The 26,389-nt window shown below is 38.4% G+C and overlaps 1 protein-coding gene across 1 annotated transcript in view; it reads left to right on the forward strand.

Annotated features, from left to right (window-relative positions):
• The window catches only part of DNAH6 (dynein axonemal heavy chain 6), a 257,043-nt gene that overhangs the window by 221,332 nt on the left and 9,322 nt on the right, over nucleotides 1–26,389 (forward strand). Inside the window, exons 66-72 of the mRNA XM_063458711.1 lie at nucleotides 3,507–3,595; nucleotides 9,167–9,313; nucleotides 10,259–10,397; nucleotides 15,627–15,746; nucleotides 21,011–21,132; nucleotides 23,628–23,757; nucleotides 25,848–25,975. Coding sequence (XP_063314781.1) covers nucleotides 3,507–3,595; nucleotides 9,167–9,313; nucleotides 10,259–10,397; nucleotides 15,627–15,746; nucleotides 21,011–21,132; nucleotides 23,628–23,757; nucleotides 25,848–25,975 — 875 coding nt within the window. The remainder of the gene's footprint in view (nucleotides 1–3,506; nucleotides 3,596–9,166; nucleotides 9,314–10,258; nucleotides 10,398–15,626; nucleotides 15,747–21,010; nucleotides 21,133–23,627; nucleotides 23,758–25,847; nucleotides 25,976–26,389) is intronic.

Genomic DNA, 26,389 nt, shown 5'->3' on the forward strand with positions numbered 1-26,389 from the left:
GAGGGGGGTAAGAAGAGGGGAGAGTAAGAAGAGAGGGGGGGAGTAAAGGGGGTAAGAAGAGGGGAGGGGGGAGTAAAAAGAGGAAGGGGGAGTAAGAAGAGGGGGGAGGGGGGTAAGAAGAGCGGGGAGGGGGTAAGAAGAGGGGGGAGTAAGAAGAGGGGGAGGGGTAGTAAGAAGAGGGGGAGAGTAAGGAGAGTGGGAGTAAGAAGGGGGTAAGAAGAGAGTGGGAGTAAGAAGGGGGTAAGAAGAGGGGGAGGGGGGTAAGAAGAGGGCGAGGGGGGAGTAAGAGGAGGGCAATTGCCCCCTCCCCTGTCCGCAGGCACCGTGCGGGCAGCCGGCAGGGGAGGGAGGAAGAGAGGACCCAGGAGCTCAGCCTGCAGCTCCTCTGGGTCCTTCTTGCGCGAGCACAGATCGTTGCCGCGGTTACCACGGCAACGTTACGGCTCTTGCGAGAGTAAACTCTAGCCCTGGAGCTACGGGCTAGAGTTCACTCTCAACACTGTGACCACCAGGTATTCCTGGTGGTCGCAGTGGTGAGAGTGAACTTTAGCCCCATAAACACACTGCCCCCACACACCATACACATTCACACACTGCCCCCCATACACACACACTGCCCCCACACACACCATACACATTTACACACATTGCCTCACACACACACACACATACACTGCCCACCCATACACACACAGCCCCCCATACTAACATTGCCACACACATACACAGCCCCCTCGTACACACATTGCCCCACACACCCTACACATTCACACACTACACCCCCTCACACACACTGAACCTTTCACACACACTGCACCCCTTACACATTGCACCACTGTTCCTATACCCTACTACAGCCTCATATCCCAGCAGACCCCAGGTAAGTTGTCAAACTGTTCTTAAACGGTTTGACTACTTACTCTGGGAGGGGGGCCCGGCCCTCCTGGCACCATAACGACTACACAGAGTAGTAGTGGTTATTTTGCATGGATTATTTCTTTAAATAATCTACGAGTGCCCCAGTAGCCAGCAAGCCAGCCAACCCACAGGCCAGCCAGCCCACAGGCTGGCCAGTAGACAGCCAGCCAGCCTACAGGCCACCAGTTAGGCTTAAAGCCAGCAAACCCACAGCCTGCCAACCGCAGCCAGCAAGCCACAGCCTGCCAGCCAGCAAGCCACAGCCAGCAAGCCACAGCCTGCCAGCCGCAGCCAGCAAGCCCACAGCCTGCCGGCAGTAGCCAGCAAGCCCACAGCCTGCCAGCAAGCCCACAGCCTGCCAGCCGCAGCCAGTAAGCCCACAGCCTTCCAGCAAGCCCACAGACTGCCAGTCAGCAACAGTAATTAAGGTAAGAGGAGCCAACTTGGCCTAGGTATCAGCTATGTTGTGTTGCTATATTGTGAATAGGAACCAGAGTGTTGGAGAGACCCCCCTCCAGGCCCCATTAGACTCCATTGTAGTCTCTAATGGGACCTGGAGGAAATTCTTTCTAACACACTCTCTAAAGGACACTGAGATAGCCTCTGCTAGAATGCTCCCCCCCTCCATGGCCCATTAGCCCTCAATTGTAGTCTCTACTGGGGCCTGGAGGCGACTGTTTCCAGCAGGGACACTGAGATGGCCTCTGTTAGAAAGACCCCCTTCCAAGCCTATTAGACTCCATTGTAGTCTCCAATAGGGCCTGGAGGGGATTCTTTCTAACACACTCTCTAAAGGACACTGAGATAGCCTCTGCTAGAAAGACCCCCCTCCATGGCCCATTGTAGTCTCTACTGGGGCCTTGAAGGGATTATTGCACTTTTGTTCCTTGTGTCTAAAGATTGTGTAGGGTGTGGCTGGAGGCGGGACATGGGTGGCGCTTGCTGCGGAGTATGGGTGGGGCCTGTAAGGGGCCCTTGATTTATTTTGCCCGGGGGCCCTGAGGGTTCTCAGTCCGCCCCTGCCGTTAAGCAATTAAAAATCAAGTTAAGAAAAAATATGAAAACAGTTTAAATATTCATGTAAATATAAAGTAGTGCTTATAATTAATGTTTATAATTAATTACAAAGCTTTTTTAACATTTGGATTTCCTAACTGTTTTATACAGACATGTTCTATTCATATGCTCTGTTTTTAAACATGTTTGTTTACATGATGGCTTTCATGTGAGAGTGTGAAGGGAGATACCTACATAAAATTTGCCCTTCTTATACTGCCATTATTTGGTCTTCAGCGACTGGCAAATTAATCTGCCAGGAGCATCAACATCTTTGTAATCACATGGGCCTATGACAGATTGTGCATGGTCCTCTAAAGATCTTTTTCCCATGCTTAGTGGAATGACATAGGCATTTATTTTGCAAGTAGATGCCCTTTCCCATAATCCATTTCAAATGACAGCTGTTAGGAAATGGCAAGATACAACAGGTGAATGCTGATTAAATCATATTTTTGTTGGCCACATTCTGATTACACCCAAATTGGAAGTATTTCCAAATGATCTGATTTGGAATATTTTAATTGCCTGTTCTGGCCTAATCCTGTGAGTCACTTGCCAATTTAGCTGTAATTGGTTAACTATAATTCCTGTATAGAGCCAGTTAGTTCCTTTTAATAGTACACTTTCATAAAACATATTGATACTTTATATGAAATGGGAAATGCATTTGTGGATATTTGTGTTTCAATGTATTGCTTCCACAAAGCAGAGCTTTAAAAATCCTGATACTATCAGCCACATATTGTTGCTAGCACCACGGCTGTCATTCTTCCTTAAGTCAAATCCTGGTGTTGACGGGAATCTGTATCTGCTGAATGAACGCAATCAGAGAGGCTTATTGAAGTGACACTATCCCTGGCTCTCTTTGCTTGCAGGATCAATCTATTTTGAAAAAGGCCAAGTGACTTTGCCCTCAAACTCCAACTTGTCATAAGAAAAAAATACAGTTTTTGACCTGAGTCCCCTGATCTAATGAAAGTTTAGAGCTGTAGCCTGTCATTATCATTTAGCCTGGCTGACCTGGAAAGGAATATCAGCAGGAAGCTTTGTAATTTACAATCTTGAACCTCCAATTAGTAAGCATCACCTTGTGATCACCTTCTTCTAATGCAACATTCATCAAATCCTTCATATTTAATAGATGGTTATAATAACATTGGAACATGTAGGATAGTATTCATTCATTAATCTATGAATTAATGAGAATTAACCAGCAACATTTTAATTTTATTGAAAATATTTTGAAATATACAAGACTATATGATGACAGAGAGTGGTAAGTACAAAGAAACCGTAATACTGAACACATTTCAGATATTCAATCTAACAGTCATAGTAAAAATAAATTCTGCTTCTCCTATTGTCTGGTTTGACTGTCTCAAACTGCAACATGCAGTCACATTACCATTCTTTAGCCAGTTGGTTTTTATACAAGTTAAATTTTTGGTGGTTAATTGTTGAAATTTATAGTGAATTTATGAAAATCAAAAACTAGTCCATATACCATTAATTTGTTTTGTTTCTTTCAGATGTCACGATCAATGAAAACTTTCGTCTGTTTTTAAGTTCTATGCCAAGCAGAACTTTTCCTGTCACTGTCCTCCAGAACTCTGTAAAGGTGAGGAATCATGCAGCAATAGTGCAGAAATACAAAGTACATTACTCCTCTATAGGATCATTGTATTGGCCTATCATCTTGAAGGCACACCACCAGGAAGACACGGCCCAAAGAAGAGGTTTTTCTACATTTCTCAGGGGGTGACCTAATTGATAAGGAGCATCAGGACTGTATCGTTAGGAGTACAGCTATGTGTTACAAACGCTACAGTGTTCCTTTAAGAGAGAGTCATTCTCTTACATCAAAGTTCAGGTTGGCCTACCAGTATTTACACCAAAAGAGTTAATTTGAACTATGGTACGTTTGCCCAGTGAGCCAACACTATTTAGCCTGACAAGCATCTTACACCAGTTGGAACCTTATGCCTGGTCCCACTAATTATAGGATTTACGTAAAATCGCTGAAAACCACAATGGAATGTAGTAAATATCTAATGCTGTCATGGTTTCTATGGCTTCCTATTTAGGCTTCAATATGATATTGTTGGAATGAGATTTCCAAATGATTTAACATTTTTGGATAAACTTTTAAAATATAAAAAAATGTATCATATGTAAAAACAAATATATAAATATATTAAATATCAAAATATAATTTACAAATATATATATTTCATAATATTAAATCATTTTTAGAGGTTTATCCAAATTATTAAATCATTTTAAAAGCTTATCCAACAATAATTAAATTGAAACTTGAATTGCTTAATTCTGGCTAGAAGCCTATTTCTTCTGAAGTATAAACAGAAGTATGCCAGCCAGTAAATAACATTTTGACAAAAAAAATAATAATTGCTGCAACACCAGGAACAAAATGGCACCAAACTCTAATAAATCAACCTATGCAAATATGATAAAAGAGTTAAAACAACAACATAATCAAAATGGTTATATCTTTAGTATGAATTGTTCTTATTTTTTTTATTTTTTTTCTACTCAAAAATAAATTCAAATTTTACAAACATTTATGCTGTCACATTTTTCATACATAACTGCCTTTACTGCGGAAAAGGATGTTTAAATAATGTCCGATTGAAAGCCATCCTGCCATAATTTAGAAGCGCTGTATTTTGACACTTTCAATATGAAGTCCGTATCCATACGGAGAAGAGGCTGAAGGTCTGATTGATAGTTTAGCCCCAAACTTCTGGCATATCATGTCGAAACGGGCTTCAAAATTGTCCCTCCAGGACTGGGTAAGTCTTGCTCTCTTTGTTGTTTGTGTTGCGCCACGGAGGCCATTTTGGGAGTGTCATGCTTTCGGCTGGTTAACAGGGGGGTTCCCTTGTAACGCATAGTTTGGTTCCACAGTGCGGACCGGGATAATCCCCATCGGCCAAAAGGGAAGGGTCGCGGGGCTCCAATGCTAACTTTGTCTGGGGCTTGCATCATGCCGGGAGAGAAGCCGTCTCTCTCCCAGGTGCTTGGCTGCAATTCACGCTAGGCCTCAGTGCCAGGCGCTGCATGTACTCGCTGTCCCGGGTCTTCATGATTATTCATGGTTGTCCACTCACTGCCAGACTGCGTACCAGTTGATTAAGACTGAATCCGGCATGGTATTCAGCTGAAAAAGCTTATTTATTGCTTAATTGTGCAGGAGCTAGTGCAGAACACATCTGGCCATCTTGGCTGTCAGGCCCCGCCCTCCGCAGTAAAACATTTTTTATGAAAAAGACTTCATATTGAAAGTGTCAAAATAGGGGGGCGGGGCCTGACCGCAGAGCCGACCGGTCGACAATTGAAAGAGCTCCGGCAAGAATCCGCTTAGGAACCCACTTTTCCCGACACAAGCGGAGACCAAACGGGCTGATTAAGCCAGCAAACAAGGGGGAACATTACAAGGAGCATAATGATACCGCTCCGGCAGCGAACCGAGCATTTTAAGCCGGACCGGCGGCTGAGGCCTACCAGACTGGAGGGAATAGGAGAGGCGGCCGCTCTCCCCCCTCTACGATCGGGGGCCACGATGCGGGGAGATCCCTGTCCCCCCCCCTGGACCGGCGGGGGTCATCCTGGTCCACCAACCTAAGGCAAGCACTCACCTCTGGGATGCCACCTCGAACCACGCTGCCCAGATGGCCCCACGAGGCATGGCCAAGATGGCTGATGGCAGTACTCTTAACCAGCAACAGCAGACAGATGAAGCCTGGGCGGAGGCTTTCAGGGCTAGATGGGAAGAAGTCTGCCAGCGCTTCTGGTGCCGAATTGGGGCCAAGCATCCACACCCCACTCAGGAATCAGCCTCAAAGACAAAGAGTCCCTGTGCACCCCTTCACAAGCACCCGGATCACTCGCACAAAGCGCTGCCACCTAAAAAGCGGCCACAGGGCACGAGGACCCGGCGGTTGAAGCGCAGATCGGACATCACCCGCCCGAAGCTACCGCACAAAGGCCAGGCAAAGGCACCCAAGGCACCCGCGAGAAATGCCCACGAACCATCAGCCACTGGGCATGGTCCCAACAGCCCGCAATCAGCAAGGTACCGCAACCAGAAACGAAGACCACAGAAAACAAACACCTACCGCACAGCCAGCTCAGTTGTAACAAGCCCAAAGGGCAAAGACACTCAGCCACCAGATAAGCATCTAGCCAACACCTGCCCCTCGCCACAGTCAGAACCGGGGATGCCACAGCAGACCAGAGCCGACACACACGCGGCAGACTACCAGCAGCAGAAGCCTCAACAGGCGATAAGGGGCATGGGCACTCTTACTGAAATCAAGTGGCTCCAACCGAGAATCGGAATTGGGTGAACTCCAGAGACTGAGGTCCCAGAGACTTTACGCTTCTACCGCTGAAGACACGGTACTGACCCACGATGAGACTTTCCTAAGACACCGTCCTATTATGTGCAGCGCTCATGCTGAATCATATTCCTTGTGTTCACTTTAATTTTGTTAATCTCGTTCCTGCACTAACTCCCTCACTATTCTGGCAGCTGATACACGTAAGATGTTTGTGTGCTTGAGGGGCTTTGGGGGTCTAGGGCTCCTGGTACTTAATAAGCATTATAGCCTGCTTAATTCTTAGCCTTATATTTTATAATCTTGATCACCACTATTAGCACCTACTCACGTTGGACCCAATACCTGTTTAATGTCTCAGGCTCAACATACCTCACGCAAACCAGTACACCAGACACACTAGGCTAGCCTATCTTATTACATATGTTTTCTTACCTTTATAACTGTATCAACAGGCCGAGGACTCTGACCCGCCTAGTTGAATCATCCTGTCGAACGTGTAACCTAGACATGCTTTGCTTAGCCCGTAATTTACCATGCTTAACAAAAATGTGCAGAATGTTAAAATGCGTTGTACACTGTAAATGTATAATTAACTGCCTGACCAGTGCGTTGCGTATCCTGTTCTGTTCCACATAATCTGCAGTTACTAAGATGTCAGCAACATTACTTTTTCCTAAAAATGTGCTATGACCTTACATGCCATATATTTGTAATGTAATACCGATCTTTATGAGGCTAGCAATAGCTGTTGTGGCATTGCCATCCTGTTTGTACAACCTATGCACAAATAAAATAAAGAATTTAAATGGAAAGTGTCAAAATACAGCGCTTCTAAATTATGGCAGGATGGCTTTCAATCGGACATTATTTAAACATCCTTTTCCGCAGTAAAGGCAGTTATGTATGAAAAATAAAAAAATAGTTTTACTGCAGCATATTTCATGTTGATCGCAATATAAAAGCTTTTAGGTATATTTTGTGCAAGAAAGTAGTGATCTCACTTTAAAGTGCATGAATGGAAAAAGCTTTCGACAGAGGTCGTTTGAGCAGTTTATCATTTCTGGTAACTTATGTGACTGCTTAATGTTGCTGAGTGAGAAATAAACTCTCAGAAGTTATCCGATGTTCCCTTTAATGTGATTTTATCAAATAATACAAGTTGCATAATAATTCGTTCAACCTTAAATGCTGCAGCTGTTGAAGTGTGATTGCCTCATTGTTTTATTAGAATGTTGTACTAAAATCCACTTGTCTTCTGATTTCATTTGCATCTTCATAAAAAAATGCATGTGCTTTAGAATTTACATTTATCTACCTACAAGTAATACATGAAAAAGGCTTCAGAATAAGGATTTTTTCTTCTTGCTGTGTCATTCTATACCATAATGGTTATATATATATATAAACATGTTTATGTAGATATATCAAAGGTTATTCAGCAATTTGAAATTTGTGGGAATAATGGAATTTCTTGAGGCCACTCTTTTGTAGAAGAAATATTGCTCCACACAGTCATATAGACTCAAATACTGACTGAGTGTGTCGATCTCCAGATATTGTTAGCGAGCATCTTCCATTCCGCTAAGTCACTCTGTGATAGCTATTTCAGCAACTGCTGGAATAAAATACAATATATGTAAAATATCACTAAGATATCATAATATATTTAGATAAGTGATGGATGGATGGAACTGCAGTTAGATGCACCAAGTTGTTTGGAGCAAAAAAAAAATGTACCATGCTCAATAAACGTTTGTTAGGACCAATTCAGACATACTCCAGTACCTAACCCTTCGAAGATGACTACCAGCTTCTCCTGAGTTATAGGTAGTTAACTATGTACCTAATGGTTTGCTAGCTAAATGTTTTCAGTTTGATTTAACCAGAAACATTCTTACACATTATGTAGCACCTTACTCCAATGATACACGCTAAGAATGCAATTGGCAAAAGTACAGAATGCTTAAGCTAAAGGAATCACTAATTGGGAATTTAAAAGCATGAGTTATTCATAGTTATAGCAAGCCTTATGTCAAGCTTTTCATGTTAAGATGTGTCACAACAGGAGCTTTGGTAAACTAAGGGACAGTTCTTTTTTCAAAAGGTAACAGATTACCTGAGAGTCATTGCAACAAGCATGGATGATACAAGTATGGTTCAGGAGATCTGCTTACTGCAGTGTTTCTGTTACCCTTTCACACTTTACCAGTATTTCAGGTGTTTGAATTCATTTTTAGGAGCAAGTCCCTGCTCCATAACCCAAGAAGAAGTAGCAAACACCTGGTGATGCATTCGTTTTGCAATGGGTGGAATCACCAGTCACCTACTTGCTGGCCCTAGCAAGACACCTTCTTGCAGCTAAAGGGATACTTGCCATTGGTCTCAAATGAAAAACTGACTGCTGGCAGTGATGCATTAATTCTTAGAAAGGACTGACACTGTTTGCTGCGGTATTGTCAATAGACTTTTGAGTCCAGCTCAGCACGAGATCTAAAGCCAGTGTCAACGAACGTGATAATTACATGGTATACGATTCTCCTCCTCCTCATCAGAAGTGATCCTAAGCAGAAGGCACAGACTTGCACACAATTTTCTGTGTGTGTTACACATTTAAAGAAAGTTGGAATTGGCTAGCCAGTATAAATATAACATAACAGAAACTAGTATGAATCAAATATTTTTATTTTTTATTTTAGCGAGTTAAAAAAGTAATTGTTGACATTATGGGAAGCACATAATAGAAAACGACAAGGTTGCATTGAAAGGCTAAGAACTAATGTTCAACAAAGAACTCATTACATTTTACAAATTATTTTGTTCTGCAGATTACTAATGAGCCACCAAAAGGTCTCCGTGCTAATATTCGACGCGCATTTACTGAAATTACTCCAACCTTCTTTGAAGAACATCTTCTTGGCAGAAAATGGAGAAAAGTTATATTTGGGATTTGCTTTTTCCATGCCATAGTTCAGGTAATTGTTTTGTTTTTGGTGAAAAATTAACATATACTTTTAAGCATTAAGCATGCAAAGTTTGCTTTTCTGGTAAAAACCCTTCAAATGAAATGTTGTTCACATCAGATTCCAAATAATCATGAATACCTAAACACATAATCTTGCTTTATATGACACACATTATCACATCAATTTCCACCGATACATACTGTGACAAACTCTCCTTTTTACCTGAGTTTGCCAAGAGCTTCTGGAGGAGCCTGCTTGCCAGCCTCCTGCCCACAGACTATGGACCCTGTGAAAAATAATGTAAAAGTCTCTGTTCAGAGACCACCCTGGAGCTTGTTAACACCTATTAACAACTTGGAACGTTTCTTACCCCAGTGTTCTAATTGTTCGTCTGGATGGCCGCAATTCCTATAGACAACCACGAGGTGGCGGCCATCTTGTTTGCATGAATGCAGGCAGCGGTGTTTGGCCATAAATCTCCTGGAACTAAAATCGGATACAGAAACTCCCGAACACCGCTGGACTTCCATCATCGCCTGCGTTCGGTTCTATACGGTTGTATGTTCTATGTTCGGTAAACAAACCGTATAATCCCAATTGCACGAACAGAGACTTTTACATTTTACACAGGGTCCATAGTCTGTGGGCAGGAGGTTGGCAAGCAGGCTCCTCCAGGAGTTCGTGGCAAACTCAGGTAAAAAGGGGAGTTTGTCACACATACATTAAAAATAAATTGGAATAATTCCCAGGTAAGGGACAGTGCACATACCATAATACTATTTACACCTCAATATTTATTTAAAGAACAAACATACAAATTCATATATGAATTGACAGATTTTACAGTCACTGTTCTAATTATTCATCTCAGGTTTCATGTTTAACCCATTTAGTTGTAAACCATTGCATGGGGAATAACTGACAACACATCTCACTTTTTTTTTTTCATTTTAGGAGAGGAAAAAGTTTGGGCCACTTGGATGGAACATTTGCTATGAATTTAATGACAGCGACAGAGAGTGTGCACTCCTGAATTTGAACTTATATTGCCAAGAAGGAAGAATACCATGGGATGCTCTTATCTACATTACAGGTATAATTGGAATAATATCATTAGCCAATATATGTCAAGGTTGTATATTCCTAACATATAATGGTATTTATTTCTATGCATGTTTATATCTACATAACAGATATAAGGGGAGCTTGGTTTGTTTATATGCAATAAAAATCCATACATAGATAATTATGTTGATATTTCCCCAGTCATTTCTATAGTGCTCTTGAAAACCAATGACAAATATTGGAAGCCTTGCAAATTAAATTATTATTATGAAAGCCCTGGAAATTACATTAAAAGGGCAGTCTAATGTGCCCCTGCAAGATGTGCTTGTTTACATTTTTTAAATAAGTGTCTGATATCAAGCAGTGTCTGAGCTTTTTATATACATTTTTCTATATAAAATTCTATATATATCATTAAAGTAGGGAATGGGTGAAAGAGGCATCAGAAGAGATATAGTTCAGGTAAATGAAAGGTATGTATTAAGAAAGAAAACAAGCTAAACTAGAGGGAGATAGTCAATGAAAAGTAATGGAAGTAAATTTATGTAAAGTAGTAAATTTAGCAGTATTTAAGTCCTAATTCAATTAGATTTAAAGGAACTATAGGAACCCATACCCCTTCATCTCATTGATGTTGTCTGGTTGGAATGTCCCTGTCATTTTAGCCCTGCAGTTGCAAACATTGCAGTTCCATACATGGGCGTCCATTGCGCCCCCTCACAACAGGCAATTTTCCATCAGACTGTGACAGCTCAGTTCAAGGGAAAGAAGGAGGGAGGTGCTGGGGCTGGTGTGAGGTGCTGGGGGCCGAATTCAGTTTGCCAGGGGGCCGTAGGGAGCACTGTAAGGCTCCCCTCCGAATCCCCAGTCATTTGTTGCCTTTATGTTCCGCCCCCGCATTCCCACTTCACCTCCCGTCTGTAAGCCCCACTCTCACAAGCTCCGCCCCTGCACTTCACCTCCCAGGACAGACTTCACCTCCCAGTGCTTCCTTCTGTGACAGGTAGGCTTCAGCCCATGATAGTGATTGATTTTGTGTGTGTGTCTTATAGTGAGTGAGCTTGTGTGTGTGTGCCTGATAGTGAGTGTGTGTCAGTGGGTTTGTAGTGAGCATGTTTGTAGTGAGCTTGTGTGTGTCAGCTAGCTTTTCTGTAGTGAGCATGTGTGTGTCAGTGAGTGTGTCTGTAGTGAGCATGTGTATGTGTCAGTGAGCTTTTCTGTAGTAAGCATTTGTGTGTGTCGGTGAGCTTGTCTGTAGTGAGCATGTGTGTGTGTCAGTGAGCTTGTATGTAGTGAGTGTGTGTCAGTGAGTGTGTGTGTGTGTGTGTCGGTGAGCCTGTCTGTTGTGAGTTTGTGTGTATGTCAGTGAGTTTGTCTGTAGTGAGCATGTGTGTGTCAGTGAGCTTGTCTGTAGTGAGCATGTGTGTGTCTCAGTGAGCTTGTCTGTAGGGAGTATGTGTGTCAGTGAGCTTGTGTGTGTATGTCAGTGAGCTTATCTGTTGTGAGTTTGTGTGTATGTCAGTGAGTTTGTCTGTAGTTAGCATGTGTGTGTCAGTGAGCTTGTCTGGTGAGTATGTGCATGTGTCAGTGAGCTTGTCTGTAGTGAGCTTGTGTGTCAGTGAGCTTTTCTGCAGTGAGCGTGTGTGTGTGTGTGTCAGCTAGCTTTTCTGCATTAAGCATTTGTGTGTCAGTGAGCGTTTTGTAGTGAGCATATGTATAGGTGTCAGTGAGCTTGTGTGTGTCGGTGAGCTTTTCTGTAGTAAGTGTGTGTGTATCAGTGAGTTTGACTGTAGTGACCATATGTGTCGGCGAGCTTTGCTGTAGTGAGCATGTGTGTGCATGTCAGTGAACTTGTGTGTGTCTGAGCTTTTTTGTAGTGAGCATGTCTGTAGTAAGCTTATCTGTAGTGAGTGTGTTTGTGTGTGTGTGTAAGTAAGCTTGTCTGTAGTAAGTTTGTATACCAATGAGTTTGTCTGTAGTAATCTTGTGTGAGTGTCATAGTTTGTACTAAGTTTGTGTGTGTGTAACCTTGTCTGTGTGTGTCAGTGAGATTGTCTGTCAGTGAGCCTATTTGTGTGTATCAGTAAGCTTGTGTTTTAAGTCAATGAGTTTGTGTATCAATGAAATTGTCTATTTGCTTGTGTGCTTCTGTCATTGAGATTGTCTGTGTCTGCATGTGAGTATGCTTACTGTATAATACAATTTTTACCCTGACAGAACCAATATTTTGAGTTGGAAAAAGAAACAAACCAATAATATATACACACACACACACACACACACACACTACAAGCAACAATTTATTCCAGGTCTGCTTTGTATCCCCAGTCCAGCCCTGCAAAAAGGGTCAGAGCATTGATGTCATTACAATTATGGAATAATTCCTGTGGACACCCATGGTTTCATAGAAACTGCAATGTTTACATTACAGGTTAAAGCCTGCCTCTAGTGACTGTCTACCAGGCAGCAGTTAGAGGCGCTTTCCTGCCTTTTACGTAGTTGTATTTCACACTTTGCAAGAGAATGGCCAGCACCTTTTAAATCCCCATAGAAAAGAATTAATACAATGTTTTTCCCTGGGGAAGGCCTCATGTAAGGTTTGTGCTTGCCTCGTATGCACATTAAGTTCCACCATAGGCTGACGTCGGGGGAATAGGAGCCTGATCTAGCGCTGGCACTAGACTCATTTGTAATAAATCTTTTTAAATCTGCTAACCTGTTTCTGTGTTCCTGAACAAACCAGTGGAAACCTAACATGGAGGAGTATTGTCAGCTTCCTGGATAACTCTGAGGAGACTTGGAGGCTGAAACACCATCTAGTTTTTGTATTCAAACTTAAAATATACACACCTCAAGTTTGCCTGTAAAAAGATTATTGTTTCTTTAACCCCTTAAGACCGCAGGACGTACTATGCCGTCCTTATTTTGGTGGCTCTAAAAGCCGCAGGACGGCATAGTACGTCCTGCGATCTTATGTACTTACCCGGTCGCCGACGATCCCACGCCGGCGATCGCGGTATGGGGGACTTACCTGGGAACCCAGGGAGTCCCCCTGCGTCCTCTTCAGCCGCCCAGGGCCATGTGATCGCGAGGTCCTTGCGAGGACCCCGCGATCACATGGACGGCATAGCCGTCCAAGGCATTGCCAGCAGGGGGAGTGCCTGTAATGACAGGTACTCCCCCTGCTGTCTGAAAAAAAAAAAAAAAAATGTTAAAACAGTGTAAAAATAAATTATATATACTTAGATCATATATATATTTATTATATACATGATCTAAGTATATATATACACACATATACACACATACACATAAATATGCATACACTGTCTACGTGTATTTTAATATTAATATATACATAATTATATATATATATTAATATCAAAATACACGTACAATGATATTGATTAAATATATATATAATTTTCATTATATATATATATTTATATATAATAAAAAATAAATACATATATAAATACGTTAAAAAAATAAATAAAAAAATAATAAAAAAATAATAAAAAAAATAGATAAAAAATATATAAACATGCGTAATTTCGTTCTAACTGTATTTTAAAATTAATATATATATATTGATTTTAAAATACATGTAGAACGAAATAATATATATATATTTATATACATAAGTATATACGTATATATCACTATGTATATACCTATATATAAATAAAAATAATTAAAAAAAATTATATACATATATATACACACATATATATATATACACACATATATATATATAATAATTCTACGCATATATTTATGTAATAATTTTACATAATTAGGTCATTTTATTAATTACAATTTGCAGGACCTGCCTGCCAACCCAGGCCAAAAGTTCAGGGAATTACATTGTCTAGCACTATATTTAACTCTGTAACTTTCCAAGACACCATGAAACCTGTACATGGGGGGTACTGTTTTACTCGGAAGACTTCGCTGAACACAAATATTAGTGTTTCAAAACAGTAAAATATATTACAACGACGATATCGTCAGTGACAGTGACATTTTTTGCATTTTTCACACACAAATGGCACTTACACTGACGATATAATTGTTGTGATACGTTTTACTGTTTTGAAACACTAATATTTGTGTTCAGCGAAGTCTCCTGAGTATAACAGTACCCCTCATGTACAGGTTTTATGGTGTTTTCAAAAGTTACAGAGTCAAATATAAGGTTTGCGTTTCAGTTTTTTCACATTAAAATTCGCCAGGTTGCCTTTGAGACCGTATGGTAGCCCAGGAATGAAAATTATCCCCATGATGGCATACCATTTGCAATAGTAGACAACCCAGGGTATTGCAAATAGGGTATGTTCAGTTTTTTTAGTAGCCACTTAGTCACAAACACTGGCCAAAATTTGCGTTCAAATTAGTTTTTTGCATTTTCAAATATTAACACTAACTTTGGCCAGTGTTTGTGACCAAGTGGCTACTAAAAAAGACTGGACATACTCAATTTGCAATACCTTAGGTTGTCTACTTTTGCAAATGGTATGCCATCATGGGGGTAATTCTTATTTCTGGGCTACCATATGGTCTCAAAGGCAACGTAACCAATCTGGCGAATTTCAATGTAAAAAAACTGAAATATGTAACACGCTATATTTGACCCTGTAACTTCCCAAAACACCATAAAACCTGTACATAGGGGGTACTGTTTTACACGCGAGACATCGCTGAATACAAATATGTGTATTGTATTGCAGTAAAAGCAAACAGTATTATGACATTCACAGTTAGAATGTCACGTAGAACTAAAAATTTTTTAAAAATTCTTATTTTCTCCCATTTTTTAAATATTTTTTCATATTAAATTATGTTCCATACCTAAATATTTGATGTTAAACGAAAGCCCCGTTTCCCCTGAATAAAATGATATATAATAATGGGGGGTGCATTTAATATGAAAGAGGTGAATTATGGTTGGACAGACATATAGCGCAAATGCCAGGTTTTGTTTACGTTTTTTTGGATCACAACTTGTACATTTGGCTGCGGTCTTAAGGGGTTAAAATCAGCCATTCTGATTGGTTGGGCTATTCCTTCCATTCATTGTGAATCTAGTATCAAATATTAATACATATTAGAAGATTGCTAAATATTATATCTGCAGCATGTTTATAATAAAAGGTGTAAGTTTTAATTTTCCTTAAGAAAAATAGTAGATCCAATCTATAAAAAGAGTAAAAAAATAAAAAAATACATTATTACGCACAATTTGTTTTGCTTGCAGGAGAAATAACATATGGAGGAAGAGTAACTGATGCATGGGATCAGAGATGTTTGAGAACAATCCTTAAAAGGTTCTTTTCCCCAGAGACCCTTGAAGAAAAGTATTGCTATTCAACATCAGGTAAAACAAATGGAAGTTTGTTTGTAAAGGGACTTGCTGTGTCAAATGCTATTGAGGATCACAATCAGCAGTTTAATGCAAAGGAGAAACTGGGTACAAGGTTGTAATGAGTTTTGTACAAAACAGGAAATTTGTTTCATTGTTTTAAAAATTGAATATGTTGTATCTATCAAGCTTACAATGGATATCATAATCCTGATTTGTGCTTGTATAGAAACTGTTTGTTAGATAGGGTTTTATAGGGTAAAACATAAAATGCAATAAACAAATTATGCAGAAAAAAAGTCATTCAGAACTCCAGTGATTAATTCAAACAGTTAAACAACCTGTCTCACTGGCGATACCTGATGGGTCTTTTAAAACATCTCACTCGTCCATTGTAGTCAAAACACGTATGTCCATGTGTATAATTTAAGTGTTAGCATTATCTGGAACGTGAGGAAACCTTGTTACAAAATATCCAAGAGGCAGTTTAGGACAAAAGTCATTTTTATTTAGTCAATTCATATATCAGACAGACAGACACCCGCTCCCTCCACACTTAACATGTTATTGCTGAGCTTTGCATGTAATGTAAGGTAAAATATAAAATGCACCCATTACAATATTAACAATTTAAATGATTGTAAAAGGTGTACTATAAAAGTAGATGGTAAAAAGGAGTTCTGCATTCATTTATTTTTATCCTTTTTGTTTGACCCATTGATCACTAATTTTAAGTTAATGCTATTTTAATGATTTACTAATTTATTAGGAGGCTATCCATTCTCCAGAACAAGATGTAATACCAGGGCTGTTTAATTTTAATTCCTGGTCACACACTTCACAGAATGCTCTGCTATACCTATGTCACGTTTAAGGCAGTTAAGCAGTATCACACTTAAAATGAACCATAAAAAGCTGTACATTTTTAAAAAGATACCCAATGCTGAACCTGTAATGCGTTTGGGGGGTAGTATAGTATTACTTTAATACAATTATACAATTATACAATCATATATCATATAAGAGATTTATCCATCTCTTGTATCTTTAGACATATATAAGGTTGTGGATTTTCACTTCAAGAAAATGTGTGTGACACAACATTTGAGACAAATCCATTACAATTTCAGTACATACCTAAGGTAGTTTGCCAACCAAGTGTTTCAGATTAACCCCTTAAAATGATGTATATATATTAAAGTAGATAGAGTATTTTACATGGGGATTGGAAAGATTTTCATTTCAGTGATTTCAATATTAAATCTTGTGCCTGCTCTCCAAAATAGGTATTTGTACATAGTATCCAAATACCTATAAAACTACCCTCCTGGCCAGTTGGATGAAACTGTCATTGATATTATAAAAATGTGTGATTTTATAGTATCAATATGGGCCCCAAAGAGAGTGAGCTGCCCTGAGCTGTAGTGGTTATGTTGCTTAGTGACCCAAAGAGAAATCATATTGCCATGTTGTAGTCAAGAACAAATTTGCCCATTTTTGTGACACAATGGAAAATCACTTCATATTGGGTTTTGTATTTTCCATCTATTGCAGAAACAGCACAATATTCAGGTCTTTTATAACTTTGCAATAATGGCAACAGATAGGTCAGGCTCTTGTCAGTAAATGAGGCGCAACCAGGTGAGACAAGAGGATCTATGTATTAGGTCATCAGGGACAGTAAGGGGAATAGATGTATTTCCTCTGTAAGAACCGTTTAATAGCAGGACTACCGTAACAAGGCAAGCAACATCTTAGATTTCTGTTTCCAGTTTTATTTCCTGTCCTTTTTGCTACTAATAGGGGAATGCTGCGGTGGTTTGACTAGGAATGTCTTAACAAACTACATTACACATTGCTGCTCTTTTAGGAAAGCATTAAAAGTGTTACTTCAGCATATAACAATCTGTGAAATGTCAGTTATGCTCTTACAGTCAACTTTGCTTTTTAAAAACTAGTAATAACACACATTAAATTGTACTCTAAATTATTAAACTCCTGATGGGCTACAAACTTCAAATGACTTTCACAGTGTGTATCCCTAAGATGCCTTCTTAAGTAAAATGAACTCAAAATACTTAGTAATTTCGAATCCATTATTTATATTGGTCAAACAAATGCATTGAACTTATAGTGTTACATATGAGTGGTGCAGTATAATATCAGAAATGCAAAACATCGAAACGCATGTTTAGAATAATACCACTACTTTAATGCTACATGCTATGAATTATGAATACAATAGAAATGTCTAATGAGAAGTGCACTTTTATTAATCAAACACTTAAGAGGCAACATGCATAATATATATGTTTTATTGAAAGGCATTTAAGTAGGTAATCTATAATAAGAAACAGTATAAAAACAAAGCACTGGCTTGTTTATTAGTATACACAAATAAAAACTAACCTTGTGACAAAGGCACAGAGCATCATCATTTCAAAGGACTGTTCCCTGTGCAGGGGATGCTATGAGCTTCAAATCATGGACTCTTATTGGCTGCTAACATCAATTACTCTCTGCAGCCTTGTGTCTTTTTTAAACTCTGTGTCTGCTAATGAGAGTTTAAGAATTGCGTTACAGTTCAAAAATGGATGCTCCCACACTGAAAAATTGGAAGATCTTCGTATTGCAGCTAGGTTTACCTCAGGATGGTTTCATGAAAATAGCATTAGTCTATTTGTATTGTTGTTTTAAACTAAGAATTTTGCATATGACAGAGACACTTTAAACATGACAGTATTTGCTTTATGAAAGTGTTACACTTAGATGCTGATTGCCTGCTTCAGGATATGCCATGATTAATTTTTAGCCATTTTAGGGCTTTTTATCTGACAGATGGATAGAAAAAAGAACACTACCGTCAAAAAGATGATATTTGTATATTTAAATTATGTGACATTGTGGGTGGTTTTATGTTTTAAAATAAACACCCAGTTTTATAAAGCTTGAGATTAAGATTTACAGAGAGATTTGTTGGCCCGGGCTAACAAATGCTAGGTGTAGGGCAATGCCATGAAGAGCTTAGTTAGGATTCTAACTTTTTTTTGTTTTTTTGAAGGGAAACTCCAGACCCCATAAAGCATTTCATTCTGCTGAAGTACTTTATGTGTGAAGAGTGTTCCCTCTTTTTTTCATTTTACAAAAAGGAGCAGATTTCAAAATTGGAACATTGATAAGTTAACCTTGTTACACCCACCTGGTTGTCAATCAGACAACTGGTCCTTTTACTTCCTGGTTTTTTTTTTTAGCTCAGTGAAGCTAGACTCAAGGGGCAGGCAATTGCTCAGAGCACCTGCCTTGCAAAGCCTTCTTATTGAGCTGCAAACAGAAGATCTGCAGTTTTTTAGATATAACCCAATGAAGAAATTCAAATTTAAACTCATGTGTTAAAATTTTAATATTTCTTCAAAAGATGAACTATTAATTGAAAACCAATTCATTGTCAACCATTCATCACTTCAAATGAAAGTCAAACAGTATTAATGTTAGTGATTGCTGCAAACAGTTAATTTTTATTAGGAAAATAAAATGCAACCCATCTCCTTCAGGTTTTTGAAAATCTAATCTTAGTAAAGTGAGCTTAATTTCTAAAGCAGTATATGTGTTTAATAAATGTGATCAAGTATTACCAAAATATATGAATTAAATAAACAACATAATATCTCATTATATCCCTAGAGGTGGGTAAAGGGAAAGGAAGAGTTATACCAGTATAAAATACTACAGAGCTTTCAGCAGTAGTGATTTTTTTTTGTTATTTCTAATTGTAAATACATGTTATTTTACTCACTATACTTTCTGTGTTTCTTGCAGCTCATTGCTTACATGGCTCATTCTGCTGTATAAATCCCTTAATTGCTCTTACAGGACCAGCTTTAAGCCAAATTGCTTAAGAACAAATTTGAAAATACGTTTTTAAAACTCCCTTGTTGAACTTCTACTCCCTTATTGTATTTCTGCAAAATCTAATCTTTGTTGTATGAGCTATAATAATCGTCATATTATGACACTCTAAGGCAGTGGTTCCCAACCCAGTCCTTAGTTGTGTCTAAGGTGTTTTTAGATAGAAAGAAAAAACCTTCAGACACAATTCTGTACTGTTACCTCAAGTACCCCCTAACAGTCCAGGATTTAGGGATAACCCTGTCGTGTCTAAAGTGTTTTTCTTTCTTTCTTTCTAAAATCACTTTAGACACAACTGGGATAATCCCTAAATCCTGGACTGTTGGGAGGTACTTGAGGACTGGGTTGGGAACCACTGTTATAGAAGTTTTGAGAAGCTTGGTTCACAATATATAAATATATATATATATAAGCAAGTACTAAAATATATAAATCTATATTTAAACAATAGTACAATCATAAAACTAAACATTATTATTTTTAAAATTAAAGGGACACTATAGTCACCTGAACAACTTTAGCTTAATGAAGCAGTTTTTTTGTATAGAACACGCCCCTGCAGCCTCATTGCTCAATCCTCTGCCATTTAGGAGTTAAATCCCTTTGTTTATGAACCCTAGTCACACCTCCCTGCATGTGACTTGCACAGCCTTCCATAAACACTTCCTGTAAAGAGAACCCTATTTAGGCTTTCTTTATTGCAAGTTCTGTTTAATTAAGATTTTCTTATCCCCTGCTATGTTAATAGCTTGCTAGACCCTGCAAGAGCCTCCTGTATGTGATTAAAGTTCAATTTAGAGATTGAGATACAATGATTTAAGGTAAATTACATCTGTTTGAAAGTGAAACCAGTTTTTTTTCATGCAGGCTCTGTCAATCATAACCAGGGGAGGTGTGGCTAGGGCTGCATAAACAGAAACAAAGTGATTTAACTCCTAAATGACAGTGAATTGAGCAGTGAAATTGCAGGGGAATGATCTATACACTAAAACTGCTTTATTTAGCTAAAGTAATTTAGGTGGCTATAGTGTTCCTTTAAAACTAATTTGCAAACAAAACATACATCCTTTCTCTCATGGCAATCTAATATTTATTTTTTTTAAGGCAAAAGAAGAGTCATACACCCGATTCACAATGTTATTAATATTTTTACCAGTGCAAAGAGATGCTATTCCTATTGCCTCTCATTGCTTCTTAAATGTTAATCTTGTATTAATGTAAAAAAAAAAAAAAAAAAATCCTTTGCTTTTTGTACTGCTGTATGTTTATTCGGAGTAAATTGCCATTTTTTGAGCACCCTGCCTTTCTTTAAGTATTATGCTCAAAATTATAAACGCAAACTAATAATCTGTATTTTTTTAAACACACTTTAGGAATATATTTCAGTCCGGATGCTGACAATCTGCAGTATTACAAAGACTATATTGAAAATCTGCCCTTGACTGATGATCCAGAAATTTTTGGAATGCATGAAAATGCCAATTTAGCTTTCCAGGTCTGTAGACATATGTGTACTTGCTCTAATTTAATTGCGTGAAGCCTAGATTTCAACAATAGCTCAAAGAAAAAAAAATGATTTAATCATAATAGTCTGTTAAACACTGATAATAGGCAGAAGATGCTGTTGTCAGACAGAACACATATTCTTTACGCCTTTGTAGTAATCGTTTGCAGTATTCTAAATTATTAACTGCTGTTTTTATTTTCATAAAACAGGTTGAGAATGCTGTCTATACAGTTATGTTTATTGCAATATTGAAATGGCTTTGTGTATTTAAATTTTCAATAGACATTAATAGTGTGGTAAGCATTAGATTTGTTTTCTTCCGAAAAGTAAAACTGTCATTACAGATAAAGGTTTGCAGCTTCTAAGCATCTGGCTTGACTCATGTTATACAATTAAGTGTCCCTTAATAATCATATTGATTGTCCAAAACTGCTACAATAAATCACTGTGGCTGTTCCTCTCCTCTCTCCCTGCTGCTGCTCTCATCTAGACTAAAAGAAATTGGTCTAGATGAATATTCTTTTTCTTGGGTAGAACATTAAGGCTTAAGGATAGAGTACAACGAGTTGTCATTAATGGTAAATTTTCAAGCTAGACAAAAGTGGTAAGTGGTGTCCCTCAGGGTTCTGTTTTATTTATTTGCTTCTATTTAACATATTTATAAATGATCTTGAAACAGGCATTGAAAGCCATGTTTTAGTGTATGTAGATGACACAAAACTTTGTAAAGTAATACAATGTGAGCAGGATATTGCTTTGCTGCAGAAAGATTTAGATAGATTGGGGGACTGGGCACTAAAATGGTAGATCGAATTGAATGTAGAAAAATGCAAAGTTATGCACTTCAGGGTCAAGAATGCATAAGCAACTTAGACCCTAAATGGTAGTGAATTAGTGATAACAACACACGCAAAGGATTTGAGAATTGTTATAGACAAAAAATTAGGCAGCAATTTGCAATGTCAATCTGCAGTTGCTAAGGCCAGTAAGGTTTTGCCATGTATAAATAGGGGCATAAATTCTCGGGATGAAAATATAATTTAGGCTTTTTATAAATTGCTGGTAAGACCACACCTTGAATATGCTGTGCAATTTTGGGCACCTGTTCTAAAGAAGGATATCATGGCACTAGGCAAAGCTAGACATGCAGCCTTCTTATCTCTGTGCTGATCAGCACAGGTTCAGCACAGACTGACTTGACTATAACAGTGAGGAGGGGGAAAAGGCTGTTTTCCAAGTTCAGATTTTAGAAAAATCTAGATAAATCTAGATAAATACAGCTTGGTAGATAATGGTAGAAAATCAAATTGTATCTATACATTGTGCTAGCACAATGTATAGATACAATTTGATTATCTACCAAGTTGTATTTGTCAGGACAGGCACCATATAAAGAGCAATTCACATGATGTAGAATGATTCTGACTTAGCTCTCTTGCCAATCTGCATTATCTAAATAATATGTATGAATAGCATAAATTGTGAATAGTGAATTGGTGAGTTGAAAACTTAATTCAAAATCTTGAACAGAACAGCTGGTTTAGAAAAATTCACCAGCTTTGCTATAGTCACAGCTTTGCCACTTAAAGGGACACTTCAGACACCCAGACCACTTCTGCCCATTGGTGTGGTCTGGGTGCCAACTCCCACTACCCTTAACCCTGCAAGTGTAATTATTGCAGTTTTCATAAACTGCAATATTTACCTTGCAGGGTTAACTGCTCCTCTAGTGGCTGTCTACTAGACAGTAGAGGGCACTTCCGTGATTAATGCTCAAATGTTAGGTCAGTGAGCAAGCAAACTTGCCAATTTGGAGAATGTTTCCATCTCTGCTGTTGCGGTCTAACATTATCAGCTGGATTAGTGAACAACCTTGAAAGTCTGCAGCAGTTTTGTGTATTAAGTTTCGGTCAGTTTTATTAAAGCAACTTAAAATAGCTTATTTCTTCTCTGCAATAATCTAAAATGAATCCAGAACACCTACCTCATATATCTGCATTACTCACTTAAATTGACTCATTTTTGATCCTAGAGTGTACAACAGAACTGTATATTTTTTGGTATGAAAACCCAATTCATGTTATTCACTAAATGAATAATTGTTGAGAACTGGCGAGGGGATTTCACATTAAAAAAAAAAGACAAATTGGGGAAAAAATTCCAGCTTCCCATTTCAGCTTAAAATTCACGCCAGCCAATGCTTTAATGCAGCAGTAGTAAATTTGGTCCTGCAAAAGATCATCCAGAAAACACTTCATCATTCGCTGGTCCATAAGATAGATAGATGTAAGACCTTAAAGCTGCTCAAATGTTCAGAATTGGGATGGAATGTCCACAGCCTCTACAGTCATTTCACCATAGCTCATTAATTAACTGTTCAACTGTAATATAAATTTTTACAGCCAATCCAAGTTCATGTAAAAGCATCCCAAGCTCAACTGTTTTCAACTTGTGATTAATGTAGAGAACACATTGTTTTTCAGCGCAAAGAAACAAGCACCTTAATCAATACTATATTAGATGTTCAACCAAGGTCTGCTTCCCGAGGAGCCGGAAAGAGTAACGATGAAATTGTGGGAGATTTGGCAATCTCTATTCTGTCAAAGCTACCGGGTAAGAATACTGGGTTTTTTAATGAATCTGGTACACGGTGCTACATTCCAGATTTTTGTATATATAGTAAAGCGCTCTGGGCAAGATGCTATATAAACACTGCTACATAATAGTTTGAATAGTTTGTGATAATTCCCTTGTTATATATTTATTTCTCATAACATACTCTTATTGCCATATTTATGAGAGACAGAAGATGGTAACGTTCAGAAAGCAAGCAGGTGTATTGAGAGATTGTACAGCAACATTTTGACCTCAAAAGCTTGACCAAGACCTTTTGAGGTCACAACGTTGCTGTACACTCTCTCAATAAACCTGATTATTTTCTGAACCTTGAGTGTCTGGACCATCTTCTGTTTCTCAACTATCGTATGAGGTTTGGCCTGCATTGGATGCAGTTTAGCACCCTGGTTCTCAAGGGAGTGCGGTGATACTGTGTTTCATATTTTGCCGTATTTATGGAGCTAGTTGTCTTTTGGTGAAGTCACCTATTTTCTGTGAAACTGTTCTTAAGTGTTATATCACAACCTGGGGCTATTGAAACCCAAAGGCTGGCCCTCAAATGGTGCACATATAAGAGAAACTTCCACATTCCAATTACTAGGGTGGCACTAATAATACTAAGATGTTTTTAAAACAAAACAGTCATCAGCCCGAGCATGTATGTAATGAAATAGACACATAGAGGGCCCTGTGCATATTCTGTACAGTGCTGGACATCACTGTGATATAGATTCATAAAAGTTGAGTCCCAGCAAGGGATTAAGTTGCTTTTCTAGAAAATATTGGTTGTGTTTTATTCAACTGACTGGATATGTACAGAACATTTGGAGGAAACTTTATAAAATACTTCTAATTGTTTAACTGAGGGTTATATAGTTGTTAATGGCAGTTTCTGCCGTGCAGTATGTTCATATGGGCATATCCAGCACACAATCTTGTACCTGACATCCTAACAGCAAAACTGGAGACCATTGGGGATGCTACTGAAATTTTGACCTCTGAAACATAAACAAAATGGGTCTTTCCATCAGCATTCCATGGAGTTTCTTTAAATATTGATACATGGGACTACCCTCTGCTCCTTAACATTGTTTACCTATGTTTGAAAGCAAAGGCAAAATATAACATCTTTGTGTATTGATGCGTTAAGGGTTTTAATATGACTGCTTCCATTTCACGACATACCACTTATTTCAATACTTTTCTGTTTGCCAATGAGAAAATATAGGCTTTCTTACGTATTGGGGGAAAAAAAGCATAGGAAATATATTAACATAATATGATACCGTTCCTTTTAACCTACAGTTTAATTCATTAATGATTTCTCAATCTGTCGGTGATATAGTTTAACCTCAGGATATTTTTTGTAGTGCATAGATAGCCAATTATTTAATAGCAAAATTAAAAAACAAATACATGTGTTAATTTTAACTTGTGCCCAGAAAACATTTCAAGAATAATTTATAGAATGAAGTTACAGATAAGAAAATAGTTTTATAAATAAATCTTCTGAATGTGTAAAATGTACTCCTGATCTGTACTATACAGGCCACTCCATGTGACACATTTCCCCACACATGCTATTGTCCTCACACATACTGTATATACTGTAATCCCCCAAGCATATTGCCACATTACCCATAATGCCACTTTACCCCATGTGTGTCACTTTGCCCCATATATAGTTAAACATATGTTCTCACGAAGTTACAGTTTTCTTATGTATTTTATCACCTACATTTTGTCCTTTTCCCCCCAAACTGCTTCCATGTTGCACCTACATGGATAAACAGAGACACAGACATTCACACAAAATCACTTTAAACTACACGTACACACACTCTCTCCTATTAGAAAATTTAGCTATTTCTAAGCGTTTTATTGTGTCTTCCTATAATATAAATTATTTAATATAAATACAGTTTTACATACATAATGGAAGTGTATGCCACATGACCATAATCACCCTTGCACACCAGAGAGCATTGTGAACATGTTTTAGACCACTGGGGATTATTTTGTGCTAGGTATCCATAGGTGAATCTTGTAGTTGAATTGGCAATAACCCTATTGTCTATATTTTGCAGATAAGCTAGAAATGGAAGCTGCTTCTGAGGTGCTGTTTGCTAAAGACGCAAAAGGCCGTATCAATTCTCTAACCACTGTTCTTGGACAGGAAGTTGACAGATTTAATAAGCTCCTCAAAGTGGTAAAAGTAAGTGATATATTATTAATATTGAACATTAAAGTGAATATGGTCTCTACTGGGACCTTGAGAACTCACAATCAACTAAATTCAAAACAGTGCTTTTCAAAAATTGTTTAACCCCTTAAGGACCAAACTTCTGGAATAAAATGGAATCATGACGTGTCACACACGTCATGTGTCCTTAAGGGGTTAAATGGCAGATGAACATGCAAATCATTCACTGCTAGTTTCCATTTAGAGACCAAGAATTAAGAGGTTGTTAACTTTGATCAGTTGATATGAGTTTTACCTACTTTCAAGTCTTAAGGCACACCATAATGGTAGGGGCCATTTGCCCTACCTGGCCCCATGAAGATTGTTACCTGCACTGTTATATCTTTATCTTGTAGATAATAAAAGCATGATTATTAAATGCATCTT

The sequence above is a fragment of the Pelobates fuscus genome, chromosome 6, assembly GCF_036172605.1.
Source record: "Pelobates fuscus isolate aPelFus1 chromosome 6, aPelFus1.pri, whole genome shotgun sequence".
Lineage (NCBI taxonomy): Eukaryota > Metazoa > Chordata > Amphibia > Anura > Pelobatidae > Pelobates > Pelobates fuscus.